The 20,756-nt window shown below is 48.6% G+C and overlaps 1 protein-coding gene across 3 annotated transcripts in view; it reads right to left on the bottom strand.

Annotated features, from left to right (window-relative positions):
- LOC144807720 (uncharacterized) overlaps positions 1 to 20,341 on the bottom strand; it is an 88,946-nt gene extending 68,605 nt beyond the window's left edge. For 2 of the 3 annotated variants that reach the window (XM_078673380.1, XM_078673378.1), the window contains exons 1-5: positions 20,231 to 20,341; positions 17,652 to 17,778; positions 14,792 to 14,902; positions 10,800 to 10,901; positions 7,682 to 7,783 (exon numbers count right to left, since the gene is read on the bottom strand). In XM_078673380.1, coding sequence (XP_078529506.1) covers positions 7,682 to 7,783; positions 10,800 to 10,901; positions 14,792 to 14,902; positions 17,652 to 17,778; positions 20,231 to 20,266 — 478 coding nt within the window. In that variant the 5' untranslated portion in view covers positions 20,267 to 20,341. The remainder of the gene's footprint in view (positions 1 to 7,681; positions 7,784 to 10,799; positions 10,902 to 14,791; positions 14,903 to 17,651; positions 17,779 to 20,230) is intronic. The other variant, XM_078673381.1, reaches the window with a different exon arrangement.
- Positions 20,342 to 20,756: the final 415 nt, after the last annotated feature.

The following is a 20,756-nucleotide window of genomic DNA, read 5'->3' as shown; positions in this document are numbered from 1 at the left end:
TTGATGGACTGTGAGGTTGTTGGTTCAATAGGTAGCTCTAGCTGGGCAGTGGGGGAGTGCCATGTGTCAATCAATGAATCCAATCAGGGGTTTGTAACGCAAGACTACTCACCCGTGAGGGTCTCAAGACACTGGTGGTGGTGGCGGTGGTGGTGGGGGGGGGGCTGGTCCTCCTGGGTGTGGAGTATCATTTGAAGAGCCAGGTCTTGGCAGCGAGGAAGAAGAAGGAACTTCCTCCAGTTCTGGTCTTGTCGATCCTGGGGACGGAGGCTAGGGCGCGATAGGCAGACGGGAGTTGCCTGGCGGGTACGAGGAATGCTAGGCGGTGGTCCAGGTATGCTAGTCCTATGTTGTGGAGAGCTTTGTAGGCATGTGTGAGGAGCTTGAAGATGATTCTCTTGTTGACTGGGAGCCAGCGGAGTTGTCGGAGGTGTTACGTAATGTGGCTGCGGCAGGGGATGTCAAGAACCAGTCTGGCGGCTGCGTTTTGAACATACTGTAGTTTCTTGAATTGTTTCGAGGGGAATCCTGGCGTAAAGTGTGTTTCCGTAGTTGAATCTGCTGGTGATGAGTGCGTGGGTGACGGTCTTTCTGGATTCTGTGGGGATCCAACTGAATGTCCTTCGAAGCAGGCAGGATGTATAGAATCAGGGTGAGGAAACGGAGTTGATTTGGCGCTTCATTGAGAGCAATAAGTTCAGTATGATGCCACGGTTGAGTGCGTGGTCCGTAGGGGTGGGTGGGGGTCCCAGATCGGCTGGCCACCAGGAGTCGTCCCAGTCGGAAGTGGTGGGACCCAGGTTGAGCACTTCCGTCTTGTCCGAGTTGAGTTTGATGCAGCTGTCTTTCATCCAGGTGGCGAGAGTCTTCGTTCTGCTCTGGAAGTTGGTTCTGGTGGTTGTGGGATCGTTGGTGAGGATCAGCTGAGTGTTATCCGAGTAGGAGACGATGTTGAGTCTGTGGCTTCTGATGATGTCTGCGAGGAGGACCATGTAGACGTTGAAGAGGGTGGGGCTTACAGAGGAACCCTGGGGCACTCTGTAGTTGATCTCTGTAGATTCTGAAAGGAAGGGGGGTAGTCTGACTCGTTGTGGCCGGCCGGTAAGGAAAGAGTGGATCCAGTCCACTGCCTTCTCGCCGATGCTGGCGTTTTGGAGTCGCATGATTAGGATGCAGTGGGAGGTTGTGTGGTAAGCGGCCAAGAGGTCCAGTAGGATGGGAGCTGCGCTCTCGTCTCGGTCGAGGAGGGAGCGGATGTCATCGGTGGCAGCGAGGAGTGCGGTCTCCGTGCTGTGGTTGCTTCGGATGCCGGATTGGGAGGAGTCCAGGACGTGGGATGGGTAGGGGAAGAATGATTCTGATAATCAAACTGTATTGTTCGGTTGTCTGGCAATAGAGGGGGCTGAAAGGGATGGAGTTAGTGCAAGCAGGATTTAGAGTAGACGGATTCTTGGGTGGAAGTGAGGGTGCATGGATTAGTTCTCTAGTAGAGGGTGAGGGGACTTGGCTCTCCAGGTGGGGGGGTGGAGGTGGAACCAGATGGCATGGCGGCACAGAGCTTAGGGAAGTGGCGATCAAAGAGGGTTAGGTTTTGTTTAGAGGCTTGGACTAGGATGTTCCAGTTTTTGTAGATGGTCATGGACAATTCTCTGTTGACATTCTGGGATATAGTGGGCTTAGTTCCATAAGGGACATTGGTAGTGCCAATTATGCGAAGGTGCTGTTGGACATCTCTCTCCATTTGGCGGGTTTCATAGTATAGAAGATTAAGTCCGTTTTAAGACCTCCGTGTGCAGGACTGTAGAAGATGCCATTTATTAGTGTCTATTTAATTAATTTGTGCTTGACATTTTTTGCAGCAGCTTTGCAGAGGTTTCATGGGAACCTAATACGGTATGAGTTGGGGCCATACCGTTCCATGGTGGAGTTGCGGTGTAACATTGGTGTATAGTCCTATTGCACAGACGGCTATTTAGGGCCCTTCTCGGGGGAGGGGATCTGCCAAAATGATTGACTGTTGCAGCGGAGGGTCGTTCCATGGATTAGGTGGAATGCCTGTTGTCTTTATTGGAGGAGTGGGGGCACTTCTTAAGACGAGTAGCGAGTCAGAGATGCGTGGAGTGGGGAAGTCATTGAGGATTTGGTGGGGGGGGTTACCTGTGCAGTAACTGGTGCCTAGATGGCCCAGTAGCACCTGTGTTTCTCGTGTTCATTAATGGCCGAGGTGTCAATGGCTAGTGGCTGAGGTAGGGTTTGTATCATATCATATCATATCCTATCATATCAACAGGATTTGTAGAGTATGGCTTATCATCCCGGGCAGAATCCAGGCGCTAAGTATGAGCCGTTTCATCGAACAGCCAGGTCTTGAGTGCTCTCCTTAAGTCGGCAAAGGTGGTGGAGGTCCAGAGGTGGAGGGGCAGGTCTTTTCAGGACTAGCAGCGCGGTAGGAAAAGGATCGACCTCCTCCATGTATCCGATGGATGTGTGAGACGTGTGCGAGGACAAGGTGGCCTGAGCTGAGGTGGCTGGTTGGCTGGTGAAAAGTCATGCAGTGGATGATGTAGGCCGGTCATGGGTTGTGGAGGGCCTGGGAAGCGTGAGTTAGTAGTTTGAAGTGGCATCTCTTCTTGATTGGGAGCCAGTGATGGTCTCTGAGGGGAGGGGAGTGATGCTTGATTGTCTTGGGAGATCAAGGATGAGTTTGCCCGTGCGTTTTGGATTGTCTGGAGTCGTTTCAGGAGCTGGGTGGTAATTCCGACGTAGAATGCATTTCCGTAGTCCAGTCGGCTGGTGGTGAGGACCGGTGTTACGGTTCTCCTGGTGCTGGGCGGGTCCACCTTAAGATCTTCCAGAGCATTCAGAGGATCTGGAAGTTTGTGGAGGTTACTGTGCCGACCCGGCGCATCATGGAGAACCCGTTGTCTAAGACGATGCCCAGATTCCTCGTGTGGGTGGTGGGGTGAGGGGGTTGGTGCAGGTCCGAGAGCGTATCACAGGGGAGGGCTTCTTCCAAAGATGAGCACTTCCGTCTTGTCTTTGTTATTTTTCATCCAGCCAGTGATGTTGGTCATAGCGTTCCAGAAGTTGGTTCTGGTGGCACAGGTGTCTTCAGTGACATAGATGCTGAGTTGGGTGTCGTCTGTGTATGAGATGACGTTGAGTCTGTGGCTGCGGACGATGTCGGCCGGCAGAGTCATGTAGATGTTGAAGAAGGTGGGGCAGAGTGAGGAGTCCTGGGGGACGCCGCAGATGACGTCCTTGTCTTTGGAGGTGGAGGGTGGTAGACAAATTATTTGTGAGCGTCCTGTGAAAAAATGAGGTGATTCGCTTGAGTATGTTGCCACTGATGCTGATGTGGCGAAGTCTGTTGTTCGGGATGTGATGGGACACGGTGTCAGGGGCCGCAGAGAGGTCGAGGAGGATAAGGGCAGCGGATTCTCCACAGTCGAGGATGGTTCTGATATTGTCTGTTGAGGCTATGAGAGCCATTTCCGTGCTGTGGTTGGATCGAGGTTGTCTGTGAGTTGGTGGTTGATCGCTTTTTCAAGGATCCTCGCAGGGAATGGGAGGAGTGAGATGAGGGGGCTAAATCTTGAGGTCGTTGGGGTCTGCGGTGGGTTTCTTTAGGAGGGGTCTCCCTTCTGTGAGTTTCTATGTTTCTGGGACGGTGGCGGTGTTGATGACCGCATTGGTGATGTAAGTGAGCGGAAGGCAGATGTCCTTCCATCCTAGGTTGAAGGTGTGGTGTGGGCAGGGGTCTGTCGGAGTGCCTGAGTGTAAGGAAGTCATGCTGGTCGCGGTGGTCTCAGTGTTGAGGGGGGTCCAGTCGGTGAGGTGGTTGTGCGGGGTGTCGGCAGGAGTCGAGTGGAATGATCTCCATTGATTGAGCGTTGAGATTGCTGTAGATGTCTGCTATCTAGTTCTGGAAGTGGTTCAACAGGGCGTCGCAGAGGTCCTGTGCGGGGATTGTGTTTTTGACGGCTGCGGGGGCAGAGAGCTCTCTAATGATGTTGAATAGTTCCTTTGAGTGGCTGCTGCTGGTTTCGATGCGAGTGGCCAGGGTATCTTTTTTGGCTTCTTTGAGGGAGCGGTGATATCTTCTGAGGGTGAACTTTAGTGTGGTGTGGTGCGTGGGGTCTCTACTGGAGCGCCCTCGTCTCTCCATTCATTGGCGTGTTTGTTGGACCTCTTGGTGTTGGGTGGTTTGATGGGGGCGATGCTGTCTGCGCTTGTTTGCACTTGTTTGTAGGCCAGTTTGCCGGGGAGGCCTAAGCAGTTCGAGCGCATGGATATACTGAATAAATTAATAACATGGGTACGACGTCAGGGTAAACCTGTAAAGCATGCATTGGACAGGCAGGGACACTTCTGCTGATACGAGGTATAGTAGGTAAAGATCACAACGTGGACAAAAGACAACATCAACATGAAATTACAGTGTATGCAGACAAGACAATACTGGTGGGCAGAGTCAGCCTGTACGCATATGGAAGAGTCTATGCACAGAAACACAATAAATGCTGATGGTAATGATGCAGGCGTACAATACCATTGATAAGTTCAAGCCGCGAACCAATAATGGCATAAGGCGGACAAGAGTCTAGTTCATACAGAAGCATGTGCCATCATCAAAACAGTGTTGTGTATAGTAAAACTTGTAGGCCTAAGAAACAGTACATGTCTAGAAACACTGTGAAAAACATAGGATAATGATACAGTCGTGCAATACAAGGCGTAGATGTGGACAGGTTCAAGCACCGAACCAATAATGTTGTAAGGTAGACAAAACCAGGTTTAGATGGAAGTATGATTAAACATCAGGCCAGTATTGGCATACGGTAAACAGAATATCTTGACGTTGTGATTGACAGTACGTGCATGGAAAAATAGTGAGCGCGGCCGGTAGCAGTGTAGGTCCACAGTACCAAGTTTTTACCTAGCTGTGTTCCGGCATCGAAATCTACGCTTTTGTCATAGGTGCTTTCAGCTGAAGATGAGCCACAAATAGGAGCTGTGATTGGTAGAAAACCTATTTAGAGCACTGCCCAATGTCATTCAGCCGCATAGGGAGCCCAAACAGAAAACAGAGCCTGGTATTTGGTGGAGATCCTACCAAAGTAGCCCAAAGAGCATTTCAATTGAAGCGGTAACGCAAAGAGTAGGCCGAGGCTGGCGACTGGTGGAAATCACACTGATGAAGTAGCCGTAGCTCGATGCCTGTTGTGAGGTAGCCCAAGCCTTCATACTATGAAGAAGCTCAAAAACAAAAGGGAGAAATCTGACAAAAAAACGTATTTTAGGGCCGTAGTGCAGGGGGAGAAGGGCAGCTCCAGCAGCCCCACAAGGTGCCTCAAGCTCTGGTGGAGCAATCCTTAGGCCGAGGCAGGTATTACAGGCTTGAGGGGCCAGTTGCGTTAGCAGCCATGTTGTCCAGGTGACTTGACTCCGAGGAAATAACAAGCTAAGAGGTGGGTCACTATAGTGCCCGGCCCATTACGCTCACCCATCCACACCAGAGCTGGGAGCGCCTGGAATCGCACCCTCTCCCGCCACGCTTTCCATAACCTTCACGCTCACTTTTATCAGCTATCCACCATGGGCTCCCGGGCTGCAATGAGGTGCGGAGAGAAGCAGTGCACTCAGCAGAACCTTTACGATGTAGTGGTGGCGGATGGCCACCCAGCAGATGGCTTCACAGGATCGCCGCAGTCGAGGCAAGATCACTCAGGAGGTGGCCCGCACAAGATTGCTGCAGTCGAAGCGAGGGCACATGTTCGCCCGCCCCCGCCTAGCAGCACACGGTGCAGCAGCGTCCAGAGGGCTGGGAGCCGCACTCTCCCCCGGGACTCCTTGTCGGCATGAGGCATGCCCAGAAGCAGTCTGCGCTGAGGTGCGCGATGCAGCACAAGATGTGGCGCCGATGTCCCCACTGAACCACCTAGGCGCTACCCAGCGCGAGGCAGGGGTTGCTCGCGAGGTAGGCTGAGCAGGTGGAGTGGGTTGCATGTTCTGGTAAGCTTTGCAGCTTCTTTTTCTGTCCTCGATCCTGCTGGGGGCGCTAGATTCCGATTGCGTTGGCCCCTATGTTTATCCCCGGTTCTCATGAGTGGGGGGACGAAGGCTGGGATTTCGACAGGATTTGCGCCAATGGCGATCCCTAGCCCTGGGAGCCTCCAGACGGAGCTCCCTACCAGTTGGCCATCTTGGAGCAAAAAAAAACATGTCGACCCAGACCAAGAATGAGAGAATCCGTTGGTTTCTCACAACGCATCCACCACTGCTTTTAATCCTTGTCTACGGATGCCATTATTAGTAGACCACACTGGTGGGTAAATCAAAAGAAAATGTTAATTCAACTCTTTTTCTCATTTAAGATAATCAACACCCCCTTAAAAAAACGCTAAACTGTAACTAGGCGACAAAGGCAGACTCTTGATGCGCTAGGTATCTAGAATGATGACGCAAGCCACCAAACAGGCTGGTGGGTAAAGAGTCTTTTACAAAAAAACTAAACACGCTCTTTCAAACCTAGATTGAGGAGCATCTCAAAAGAATTAATAAGGAACTTTGTAGTTGTTAACTACTAACCTATTAGCTTTAGGTTAGTTTGTGCGCTCGCAGAGATTGCACTGCGTTCCAACAGTTGTAAACGGCAAGTCAACGTAATGCTGGACTGAGGAGCAGATAATGGCTTATTAAGGCCCCAAATAATAGGTGCCTGCCAGCAATACATATATTAAAAGGCCTGGATGCAGAGGATGTTGTATTTATCATCCTGAACCTGGAGCCTTTTGTTTCCATGGCAGTCATGAGCTTCGCTGTCAGACGGTAGGTTATCAGGCGGTTTAGTCTCCCTTTCTGACACCTTGACTTATTCTAAGTAGATGGTTCAGTCCAGAAGCAATCCAGTTATATTCGGCTAAATGCCCTGAACAGCTCACTGGATCCCTTACTTGGTTCATCCGTCATAAATTTCATCCTAATATTACACTTCTCCTCTCCACGTCAGCGGAGCGTCTCCGCAGCGCACCTGATCTCAGTGAGTGGCAACAGGCTCATCCTTCTCAAGAGTCAACACCATCCAACCTTTAACTAAGGATCTTGAGTTATACTCATGGTGCACGGGGCCAGGTTCTTAAGAGACCAGCCCCAAACGATCACCTTCAACAGAGGTGCACTCAATCACGTCTGTAAGAGATGGCGGCCATCTTCTGATGTCGTAAATTCCCTGGGTTAGAAAATTGGTGTCTGATAGTTCATTACGTGAAGTACTGCAGTATGAGGAGTGTTGTAGTGTCGCTTTCAGGAGATAAAAATTAACAATCCATTTGACTCCATATCTGGTTATAGATTACGGCTTCCCATGAAGTCATTAGCAGCCATTTTGGAATTAAAATGACCCCCAGTTGAACAGCACCTAAAAGACTCCATCGCGTGCACGTCTTTGTTTTAGTGACCGATGACCCGTCTCCCTCGTACACTAGAGTCTGCTGAGAGCAGGTTTATATATAAGTGTTCCTTCAGGTACAGTCTGAGCGAGGGGCTACGGGCCTCGTGCTCCTTCTCTCAGCTCCGCGGGGCCTGTGAGACAGACCTTTCTCTTCGGTGGGCCAAGAAGGATCTGGCAGGACCTTCATCTTAGCAGGCATCCACTCTGCAGGTGACACACAACGCTCACCTGTGCCGGGGCTGCCGCCTTGCTCCTTCACAGATGTAACTTGCATATCCTCCATGAAGTCGTTTCCCGTGAATAACACATCGGAATCAGCAGTCACGTGACCTGTCAAAGTAAGACAACAGCCGCGCTTTACACTTTTGTGTGTAAGATCACATGGAATCATTTGAGGCTCTAATTCACTCATCTGCACAAAATAATTTATCATTATTCTTATTTTAAATTAATTATATTACACAGATATGTGTTCACCAGATAAGTCAATGATATATGCCCAATAAATACTTAATTTGTGAAAACAAACATATGGGTTGGTTTCGCCTTTAGCCGTTTTGCTGCTAAGAATTTTCTCCCCTGTGATAAGTCCTTTCATTTATGTTTCTGGAACTTCACACTTAAGCCTTCCAAACATCCCCCCCTGCACTAAGGGACATCAACAAAAGGTTTGAATTGCAAGATCACTAACTTCCCAGCATTCAGGTACAACCAAAGTTAGACAAAATAATACCACAGTATGTTAACTTCTCCAAGGGATGGTCCATTTTCGCTTTTTATGAGCTTTCCACCCACTTGCAATTTACGGTGGAGAAAGATGTGAAGGCCACGGGTGAACCCGGAAAGCTATACATTTCTGAAAACTAGACATCACAAATTCAGCAACAGGTTTTTTTTTTAATTAAAATAAAAAATAATGGAAAAAATAGAAATAGCTCAAGTTTTCATCTGTAATTGTTTACCTCAATTGCACATTTACAAAAGCAATACATGGTTACGTCCGTTAGACCCTTCTCATTGCAGGTTTATATAGCGTTTGTTGGTTGTCCACAACATTTGAGCTGCAGCTTATAATGATATTTCACTGTGTCCCCGCCACGCTTCAATTCAAACTGGGAAATTAATGGATGAAAAATGAGTGGCCTCTATGCATTTTTTAAATGTGTCCCAGATACTAATTCTAGGGATGGTGGTTACTAGGAGAAGCCTGAGCTTAGGCCGCCCACACCATCATGTGATTCAGAGGGTAATTTGGAAAACGTGATCTTTCTTGCACACTCACTCACATTATGGAGAGACATTCAATTCATAATAACACTTGTTGCACTACTCCGTGTGCCACACTTCTCCTGATAAACAAGGTACCTCACTTGTGAGGCACGGCTTGCGAACACGAATGATACACAAAAGTCCCCAAAAAACAAAGTGGAGACATCAACATTTTTGGTGATGAAGGTAGATGTATTATTTGGGCCCAGTCTCGGCCACCACCAAGGAAAATGTAAAGATTAATGCGCCCAATGTGAGTTAAATAGTTGTTTATTAAAGAGGCAAAGCATTGTCGAGTGTTTTCAGTGCCTCATACAAAAGATCCCTTAACCGCTCCGCAATCCAGATCCACGACCCTTCCAAATACCAACAAAGGGCCCGTGCCACTTACAAACACAGCACATCTTCCTCCTTTAAAACCTGGCAGAATATACCAAAATAAGGGCTCCTACTTTTATACGCAGTTTCTTTTGTCTTTGCAGGCCAGGGGGGCTGAGCCTGGTTCAGCCCAGTTTTGGAGCACTTTGTTTAGAGGAAGCTGCATTCTCCTTTCAGGGTGCAGGGCAGAGACAGCAGACGCTCCGCAGGAGGTGGAGCCAGCATTGTGGGGGCAGAGCACAGCCCTCTTCAAAGTCAAGGGGCACTCCTCCCACCTAGCCTGGGGGTAATCCCTCCATTCACCACCTGGCAGTCCAGACTGTCCCCTGGAATTCCCCAGCCCTGTCACTCCCACAAACCAGACAGCAGAGACACATCCTGGCAGAGGCGGGCTGAAATGGTCAGGCAAGCAAATGCTAACTTTCTAAAAGTAGCATTTGCAAACACAGGGTATTAAAATAAACTTTACTAAAAGAAGTATTTTATTATCCTGAGTTCAGGCATACTAAACTTGAATTTCTACCATGTTCCCTGAGCCTGCTGGGATTATAGGGTGTAATAATTCCTGCAGCCCATTCTGGCCTATGAGAACAGGTAGCCTTACAATAGTGAAAAACGAAAATGGCTGTAATTCACTATTAGGACATGCCACACACATCAGGTCTTGTCCTACCTTATGCTTACAATGCACCCTGCCCTTGGGCCTACGATAGGGGTGACTCACATGAAGTAAAGGGAAGGTTTAGAGGCTGGCAAGTTGTGCACTTGCCCAGCCAGCATGACAGTACCGGACTGCACGCAGGTTCTGCAATGGCAGACCCTAGACACATTTTATAAGGCTGCTTCTGTGGGTGGCGCAACCAGCGCTGCAGGCCCACTAGCAGCATTGACATTTACAAGCCCTGGCACGCCTGGTGCACTTTACTGGGGACTGACAGTAAACCAAACAAGCCAACCATGGAAACCAATCAATGTACACATTTTACAGTAGGGAGAGCATATGCACTTTAGCACTGGTCAGCAGTGGTAAAGTGCCCAGAGTCATTAAACCAACAAACACAGGTCAGAGAGAATATTGGAGGAAGGCAAAAAGTTCAGGGATGACCCTGCAGAGAGGGCCAAGTCCAACAGTGACAAAACATGAGATGGATAAAAGACAAAATGTTCTTGATCCAGTACAGCAGAACCTAAACGGCGTCTATAAAACGGCCACTTACCCTTGATTTCATTTTTGCCAATGACAATAACATTAAGTGACTGGTACCAGGACAAATATAAATCGGGGTTTCCTACATTAAGTCTCTACTTTAGTCTTTTAGTGCAACTGACAGAAATAGAAATGAGAATCTGTATCGAAGCTGAAGTCGTTCCATGTGTTACGTTCAATTTTTTGATACAATATTCGCATTTTATCTGTTTCATACGTTAGCCTCGTTGCTATTGTTTCTCATATCTCTCCCCACCATTTCTTGACCTAGGACGTTTTGTAGACATCTGGTGTTATGTACTGAGTCCCTGGCGATGGCCGTCAGCGCTATAACAGGTGGAGGGACAGTTTCCATTCGAGGTTTATGAATGGGACACACTCCAGGGCAGACTGATCCTGCCTATTACCAATATGAGTGGATAGATTGAATCTCTTTTTATTGCTTTCTGATACTCTTTCACTTGGAGCATCCATGCAGACGAATTCACTCACCTGAACCGCTGGGTACGCGCTCTCTTCTCTCGAAGTCCAGGTGATCGATAGAGTACGAGTCATCCTCAGTTTTAATTTTCGGTGAACCAATTGATGCAATATCTGCAAACCCAGCAATAAACAAGCATTAGAAATGCAATAGGTCTCGGATTTATTTGAGTTAGAGCTAATGGCATTGTAAATGGCAATGTGTTTTATCCATGTCTTATGGAGTGTGTGCAGGTGGTGTGTAGTAGAAATATGTGGGTTGGATTGGAATAGTATCAATGGTTTTATGCTGCGCTTTAGATGAATATGTTTAAAAGTAAATTGCACCATACTGGTACAGTAGTTTATTGTGGATGCGTTAACAATTGATGTGTGCACTGATGGCTGGTGGTGTGTGTGCTAGGTGGAAGCATGTACTGCCGACTGGAGGTGTGTGTGCCTGGTAAAAGCGTGCACTGACGGCTGGTGTTGTGTGTGCTTGGTGCGGTGAAAGCGTGCACTGACGGCTGGTGGTGTGTGGTTGTGTGTGTGGTTGTGTGTGTGGTGGTGAGTGTGTGTGGTGGTGAGTGTGTGTGGTGGTGAGTATGTGTGGTGGTGAGTGTGTGTGGTGGTGAGTGTGTGTGGTGGTGAGTGTGTGGTGGTGAGTGTGTGGTGGTGAGTGGAGGTGAGTGTGTGGTGGTGAGAGACTGGTGTGTGTGGTGTGTGTGTGGTCTTATGTGTGTGGTCTTATGTATGTGTGTGTGGTGGACTTAGTTCAAGCGTTCGTATCCTGCACACTCACACACTGCTCACCTTGCACACTCACAATGTTCACCCTGCACACTCACACACTGACACACTGTCACTCTGCAGTCACTATCACTCTGCAGTCACTCTGCAGTCACACTCACTCTGCAGTCACTCTGCAGTCACACTCACTCTGCAGTCACTCTCCACTCACACTCACTCTGCAGTCACACTCACTGCATCATCAACTGCTCCTTCAACTCCGCTACCTTCCCAGAAGACTGGAAACACGCTGAACTCACCGCCCTTCTGAAAAAACCAACAGCAGACCCCACCGAACTCAAAAACTACCGCCCCATCTCGCTTCTTCCATTCCCGGCCAAAGTCATCGAAAAAGCCGTCAACAACCAGCTCGCCGCCTTCCTCGAAGCCAACAAATCACTCGACCCCTCACAATCTGGCTTCCGAGCCAAACACAGCACTGAGACCGCCCTCATCGCTGCAACAGACGACATTCGAACTCTACTGGACAATGGAGACACAGTCGCCCTCATCCTCCTCGACCTCTCCGCAGCCTTCGACACAGTCTGCCACAGCACCCTTTTACAACGCCTCAGAAACATCGGAATCCAAGGAAAAGCACTCGAATGGATCACCTCGTTCCTCACCGGAAGAACCCAGAGAGTCCGCCTCCCACCATTCAAGTCCGAGGCCTCTGAAATCATTTGCGGCGTACCTCAAGGATCCTCACTCAGTCCCACCCTATTCAACGTATACATGAGCCCCCTCGCGGCCATCGCCCGCCAACACAACCTCAACATCATCTCTTACGCGGACGACACTCAACTGATCCTCTCTCTCACCAAGGACCCCAGCACCGCCAAAACTAACCTACACGAAGGAATGAAAGAAGTCGCCGAATGGATGAAACAAAGCCGTCTGAAACTGAACTCAGACAAAACAGAAGTCCTCATCTTAGGTACATCCCCCTCTGCATGGGACGACTCCTGGTGGCCGGAAGCCCTCGGAAAAGCACCCATCCCGACAGACCACGCACGGAACCTTGGCGTCATCCTGGATTCTTCACTCTCAATGAACAGACAAGTCAACGCCGTATCATCTTCCTGCTTTAACATTCTTCGCATGCTCAGAAAAACATTTCGCTGGATCCCCTCCGAAACAAGGAAAACAGTCACCCACGCTCTAGTCACTAGCCGACTGGACTACGGAAACACCCTCTACGCAGGTACTACCGCTAAACTCCAGAAGAAACTCCAACGAATCCAAAACGCCTCAGCCAGGATCATATTAGACATCCCACGCAACGAACACATCTCTGATCACCTTAAAGACCTCCACTGGCTACCCGTCAATAAGAGGATCACTTTCCGACTGCTAACCCACGCACACAAATCACTCTACAACATCGGACCAGATTGCCTCAACTCTCGACTGTCCTTCTACACCCCCTCCCGCCAACTTCGCTCTTCCAGCCAAGCCTTCGCCACTGTACCTCGCATCAACAAGACCACCATGGGAGGCAGATCCTTTTCATACCTGGCTGCCAAAACTTGGAACTCACTCCCCGCTTACCTTCGCCTCACCCAGAATCACCTAGCGTTCAGAAAGCAGCTTAAAACGTGGATATTTGACAAATAATCCTCCTCCCCTTCCTAAGCGCCTTGAAACCCCTCTGGGTATGTAGTGCGCTATACAAATTTTATGACTTATGACTTATGACTCACTCTACACTATCTCTGCACTCACACTCACTCTGCACTCACACTCACTCTGAACTCACACTCACTCTGCACCTGGACTCACTCTGCACTCACTCTCACTTTGCACTCATTCTGCACTCACTCTGCACTCTACACTCACTCTCACTCTGCACTCACTCTGCGCTCAATCTGCGCTCACCCTGCGCTCACTCACACTCTGCAGCACTCACTCACACTCTGCAGCACTCACTCTCACTCTGCACTCACTCTGCACTCACTCACACTCTGCAGCACTCACTCACACTCTGCAGCACTCACTCACACTCTGCAGCACTCACTCACACTCTGCAGCACTCACTCACACTCTGCATTCACTCTGCACTCTGCACTCGTGAAAACGTACGTGCATAACCTTTAGGCAACAACAGCTTTACTTATTACATTTGCACTTTTAATGTCTATTGCTATGTCTTTTGCATATATTTATTCCCCCAAAAATGTGAAAAAAGAAACGCTGGCCTGCCAACGCCAGACGTTTTGCTAGTGGATGGATGGATGGATGGATTGATTGTTGGGGCTGGTGGATGGGTGGGTGGATAGATGGATTGATTGTTGGGGCTGGTGGATGGGTGGGTGGATAGATGGATTGATTGTTGGGGCTGGTGGATGGGTGGATGGATTGTTGGGGCTGGTGGATGGGTGGGTGGATAGATGGATTGATTGTTGGGGCTGGTGGATGGATGGATTGATTGTTGGGGCTGGTGTCATGTCACATTGAGCCGATGCAGTGTCATGTAGGTCATATGGATATAATTAAATTGTATATATTTCAGTCGAGTGTTCGGGAGGTTTTCCCAGGATATTGCAATACTTTACGCCACTCCGAGTCATTAAGAACCCTACCCTGCGTGTCTTTCCATTTCTGCCTGACTGTCACAGAAAAACTCTTGTCCAGACCCTTGTAGTCAGTAGGCTGGACTACTGTAACGGCCTGCTCATCTCAGCCAATGAGGAACAACTTAACAGATTACAAGTGGTCCAGAATACTGCGGCGAGACTGGTTCTCAACGCTTTGCCCAGGACTCCCTCACGTCCCCTTCTGGACAAACTCCACTGGCTGCCTGTTCGGCAGCGTGTCAAATTTAAAACCTGCTGCACCATACACAAATGTCTTTTTGGCTCAGGCCCTAAATATCTAATTGACAAGTTCATTCCCTACAGCCCTGGACGCCTCTTGCGCTCCAGTAATCAACAGCTGCTCCAGGTCCCTAAGATTAGGCAGGGAGGCCGAGCTCTATCCTACAAAGGTCCCGTTCTCTGGAACTCACTTCCACTTACCCTAAAACTTCCAATCTTTTAGGAAGCTTCTAAAAACTTACCTATATTCGACCTCCTAACTGCTAGACACCTCTCAGCTTATAAACCAGTTGAACATCTGTAGCAAAGCGCAAGCGCGGAGATACCCATTCGGGGGTCGAGTCCTGCACTATATAAGAATATAAATAAATAAACCCTCCATCACATCCCATCGAAAAAGTTTCTTTCTCTCCTACTCACTTGCGGACAGGTCAACATTGATCATTTTCTCTACATCTTCAAGATCTTTAGAGCACGAGTCTTCTTTTTCCTTTGGTCTTAATGAAAAAACAGAATTGGCAATCAGGGGGCCTGTAATGAAAAGAGAAATATTATTAATTCAAGCGATTGTGATGCGACAAAATACACCAGAAGCATTGCTGTGAAGGAACTCGGAGGTAGACAAAGTAGAATGAAACAAAATGTACCAGTGATAATTGGGAGGAAAGAAAGTACAGGCCCCAAAGTGTAATTCCTGGGCCAGTCTCCAGGTTATCGATGCTACCGGCCAACCCTGGCTGCATTAATAATCCGCCGCCCCAGTGCATCTGCTATCTAGCCTGAGCTGCAGTCATTTCTTTAACATCTGCCAACCCAAAGTCAGAGAAGGCACACACGGAGGGCCCACTAGTGTTGAAGGCCACGAGCCTCTACCTTCAGATGCTAGAGGGAAGCAGCTGACTTAAGGCCCCGGCCTTCTAATCGCAAAGTTTGAGACCAGTATTTTCATGACCAGTAAAGAATGCAGTGAACCGACCAATATACGACTAGGTCAGTTCACTAAATTCCAATTCGGAGTGGGTTGCAATCCGACTCATGAACGTCTATTAATGAATAGACTGAAAACTGCGACTCGCTCCAATGGTGGCCATCACAGGGATGGAGGAATGGCAGGGTCAGCAGACCACCATGTCTGGGATCACCTTTGGAACAGCAGTCTTTAAAAAAAGAAGATTTTTTTTATGTGAGCTGAATATGTTTGAGAGTTTTTAGTCATCTCGTGGACCACTGCCTACTACCAAACAAACTGTTATTTTACAATCATAAACAAGAAAGGGTTCCAGGGGGCCTAGGCCCCTTTTGAGAATACATTCCCATCCACCTCAGGAGTCTGTCATGTTTCGTTGTTTTGCAATGAATGTTCGTTACAAAACATTGGTACATCTCGTATGGGATCACTTCTTACAGCACGGCCCTTCGAAATAGCTAATTTGTATCGAGTCGAAAAGTCATTTTAGGAGGTGGTAAAAATAAAAACCCGAGGGAAATGTTGATTCTTGGTGAAAGGGACCGTTATAGAGCGTCATTTGCGTATTTCTATATTCAAAGGGACCTGGGACTTTTCTGCCTTAACTGGGACTTTGTGTGGCTACTGTTGTCAGTATTTGTAAGCACTTACATACGAGTTTGAGTGGGGGGGGGGCTCTGTGACTGGCCCGTAGTTCAGCAGGGGAGAATGTTGTGCACATTTCTTTGTGTCCAGCCTATGCCTCCGCCAGTAGGACCTGGCTGGCTCCCATATGCAGGCTGCTAAGTGAACACAACAACTCTGCTGCACTTCGCATTCTCAGGGCGGACTGCCGTCCGGCTGTTGCCACATTCCTGGGTTCTATTTGGGTGATCAGAAAGAATGTGCTTTCCCTCCCTGTACGTGTCTGGAATTGTTTGTATTTTTTACTAGCTGCCACTTTGCTGTTTTATCTATATGTACGTTTTGTAAATTACTGTTTTAGTTTTTTTATCTGTTTTTTTAATTTTGCAATTGTTTGTACATTGTTTTACTATGTTTCTATTAATTATTCTTCATTTTAATTTTGTTGGTGCTTTTGTGGCCCTGGTGGCCAAAATAAAGTTATTTGACCTGAACTGAACCCTGGCGACAGTCTAGGCAGGGTTGCCAGACAGGGTACAAGCACACAGTGGCATAAGAGAGAGTGAGTGTTATTTTTACCCTATGCAGCCAATCCTTCGTTGAGGGCATTTTCTTCTCCCCTACTGTGCTATCGCCATCTTATTCGCTGCTAGTAGTGCCAGCAAGATTTGCTTAACCCTGTGGGACTGTAAGAAGAAAGTATTTTTTTCAGTAGGTCAAGAATCATGTATGTGAAAAGTCTGGTAGTTTTGTCTTGAAAGAGTTTTTCTGTTGTGTTGTGAACTTCTCACCACCAGATCTGAGTTTTTGTGCAAGTCCGGAGCAAATAAATGAAGGTCCCTGCTGAGTTGCAACCCCTCCAGCATCTGCTTGAGGTTCTTGAATTCCATTCATGGAGGTTAACTGGAGAGCGATGTGAATAGCTACTAAGGTTATAGCTGTTTTATGTGTGTTGACTTGTGCGGTGTTAGAGCTCTAACATGTATATATCTCCAGTCGGTATCGCAGAAAGTGCGCCTTATTTCTCCTTAAATAGTGCTTCCAAAGCATTTTGGTTGCATCCCTCAATGTGCACTCTCCATCAATCCTCTGTTGAGGATATAAATGTTTGCATGTGACTTTTCTTTCACTTTTCATCTTATCATCTTCCATATTTTTGAAACATTACTCATTTTCATAACGCTTCATATTCCACGCTCCAATGCATTTCGAGCTTTAATTGCTCTTCGTCAGGGAGCCACTGAGCCTTTTGAACTCGTCTCCTCCTGTCACGTCGGGAAACATTTAAACCTTCTGTGTAGTCTATAAGCCGAATAGACTAAAAGGAAGGTTTAAATCTTAGTAACTGGTCATCCTTAACCCCTTCGCTGCTGCCGTCGGCCGTTGGACGTCGCACAAGCTACCTCCCTAGTGCTGTGCACGTCCAACGGCTGACGCGGCCGCACCCGTTTCTTCGAACGTTCAGCACTGGCGCTGAACGTTCGAAGCAGCAAACGGGTTAAATTCTAACATGGATGCAGCCTGATATGCCTCATCTAAACATGATACACGATGAAAACATGAAACAGAATGGTGAGGGAGTATAAAGTAATCTATTCTTATAAAAAAACACAGAAATGTCCGCACATCTTGAGCAGGGCTCTTCGTACAGTACATACGGGTACCCTAAGCGTGCCAGCGTCATCTCACCCAGAGAGCTGAAGGCCAGCTGGATCTCCGTCATGACCTTCTTGTACAGCTCCTTCTGCCAGCACTGGAGCAGCTCCCACTCCTCGTCAGAGAAACAAGCGGCGACATCGCAGAACGCCAGCGGGGCCTGGAAGAGGAAGCATCAGAGCACAGAGTTCAATCTAGCACACCATAGGTCACAAAGACTAGCGTTTTCAAGTGTTCACAGTTTCAAAAGATAGCAGAAGAAGACGTGACTCCCCCACTTTCAAGCAACTCTAAGTCAAGATTAACGCCTTCAGCGGCAACTTGAGAAATCCAAAACTCGCTTAAAACCGAACACATGACTATTATACAAGTTTCAGCAAACAAAAACTAATTTTGGAACATTTTGGAATCCCTCCACAACAGAAACAAATGTCCAGTAAATGAGAATCACATAATTACTGGGGCCGGCTAGGGCGCTCGACCTCGGACCTGGAGAACTGGGATCGAGTCTCGGTATCGACGCCAAAACCTCCTGTGATTCTGGGCAAATCACTTAATCTCCCCATGCCTAAAAATGAATGTGTGTCCTCATGTAATATGTAACGTAACTGGTGCTATGTAAAGCGCTCTGATACCCGATTCGGTTCGGGTCTAGTTCGCGCTATATAAAACTCTGGAGAAAAAAAAATCCAGTATGGGTAATGGTTTTATACTTTTATAGCTTCTTTTAGGAGTTTTAGCTATTCCCCATTTTTTCTGACAACTTTTTGAATAAATATGTACATATGTATGTGGTGTTTACATTCCACAAACCAGGCTGAAAGAACAGTGAGGAAGGGATGGTCCAGTAGCCCGAGTGGCCTCGTGGAAAGTATTGGGCCCCTTCCTCCTTTAAGGACTAACATTTCAGGATTAGATATTGGGATTAAACATGGCATGGGCCGCATCGTCAACAGAACGCGAGAGGTTGACACCGCCCTCATCGCAGCCACCGACGACATCAGATCCCTGCTTGACAATGGGGAAACTGCTGCCCTCATCTTCCTAGACCTCTTGGCAACCTTCGACACCGTAAGTCCTCATCCTCGGACCATCTCCCTCTGCCTGGGACGACTCCCGGTGGCCCCTTGCCCTGGGCACCGCCCCCAAGCCAACGGACCACGAACGCAACCTGGGCTTCATCCTGGACTCCTCCCTCATGATGGCCAAGCAAGTCAACGCCGTCTCGTCATCCTGCTTCAACACCCTGCGCATGCTCCTAAAGATCTTCCGATGGATCCCCACCGAAACCAGGAAGACGGTCACCCAGGCACTCGTCACCAGCCGTCTGGACTACGGGAACGCCCTCTTCGCTGGAACCACAGCCAAACTACAGAAAAGACTCCAGCGCATTCAGAACGCCTCAGCACGACTCATCCTGGACATCCCTCGCCACAACCACATCTCCGCCCACCTGAAAGACCTGCACTGGCTCCCCGTGAACAAGAGGATCACGTTCTGACTCCTCACCCACGCATACAAGGCACTCCATGACTTGGGCCCCAAATACCTCCACAGCTGCCTCACATTCTACACACCCACCCGCCAGCTCCGATCCGCCAGCCTCGCCCCAAGAATCTGCAAATCCACCATCGGAGGAAGGTCCTTCTCCTACCTGGCAGCCAAGACATGGAACTTCCTCCCCACCCACCTACGACTGACCCAGGACCATCTCTCCTTCAGGAAGCAATTCAAGACATGGCTGTTCGAGCAGTAGCGGACCCCCCTCCCCCCAGCGCCTTGAGACCCGCGGGTAAGTAGCGCGCTATACAAATTTCGTTGATTGATTGATTGATTGAGGTTTGAGGCTGGAGCACACCTTGGTTCTTCCAGACAGATATCCTGCAGACAGAGCAAAGCTGATGACCCAGGTCACCAGTTCAACCACTTCCAATGAATAACAGGACGACACCAGAGCACAGTGAGCCCCCACTCCCAGCCGTGGTAACGACTTGCATTGTAATGGACGCGTTGTTAAAGCCTAGCGGAGTAAAATCCGCGTGGTAAAGGATGTTTCCACTCCCAGCCCCGTGCAAGCCGGGGTGACGCAGGGCTGCAGCTGATCTCGTTCAAAGACAGAGGCCAAATGTCAGCTCATCAATTCAACTCATGAAGCTTTATTCGGCGCATATAAAATGACCATAAAAGCCCATAAGAAAAATACACAGCTGATCTTTTGCTGCTTCTTTAATCCTGTAGTTCCGGATTTTCTTTTTTTTTATCTGACTGCAAGGTTAGAGGTTTTTGTAACAATTAAATAACATTTAAGAAGCATAAATAAATAAATAAGTAAATAAATAAATTAAAAGTGAGAGTTTTTGAAGGTTCCTGCCCCCCCCCCCCACCCAGAGGTCAAATGTCAGCTTATCTTTTCTGACAAATTGCTGCTTATTTAACCCTGTAGTTCCGGATTTTCTTTTTTTTCTGACTGCAAGGTTAGAGGTTTTTGTAACATTTAAATAACATTTAAGACGCATAAATAAATTAATTAATAAATAAATTAAAAGTGAGAGTTTTTGAAGTTTTGAAGCTGCTGCTGCGAGGCCCAGGGCGCCCCCCGGGTGTGCACTCACCTCCCCCGGGCTCGGCTGCCCTCCTCGGCCTCTCATGGTCGCCGCTCTCTGCTCAGAGGCCTCGCACTGAAGGGTCAGGGTCAGGTTTGAGGCCTCCAGTGTCAGCCTCGGTCCGGCGCATGCGCAGAAGAGACCCCGGCGCCAACGCTGGACGTACCCAGCGACGTGCGCATGCGCAGAAGAGACTCGGGAGGACGTGATGGACACACTAAGCTTCTACGCATGCGCAGAAGAGACTCAGGCTCGTCACCTGAAGGCACTAACCGTCAGCGCATGCGTAGAAGAGACTCAGGCTCGTCATCCAAAGGCACTAACCGTCCGCGCATGCTCACCGGCAGATTGGAGCCACACCATGCGCGCGGTTCTTCTTTTGCGCATGCTCAGTGTGGATGATCCAACCATAAGCGCTGGACTGAAGTACGGCGAACCTACGCACGCGCAGTATGAAAGAGCGTCCACCGCCCACTAGAGAGACACTGCTCGTCTGCGCATGACCAATTGATTTCAAAATGGCCGCTGTGCGCGT

This window comes from Lissotriton helveticus, chromosome 1_2, assembly GCF_964261635.1.
Source record: "Lissotriton helveticus chromosome 1_2, aLisHel1.1, whole genome shotgun sequence".
Lineage (NCBI taxonomy): Eukaryota > Metazoa > Chordata > Amphibia > Caudata > Salamandridae > Lissotriton > Lissotriton helveticus.
The sequence above is the reverse complement of the archived record's forward strand: the minus strand, read 5'-3'. Positions and strand labels throughout refer to the sequence as shown.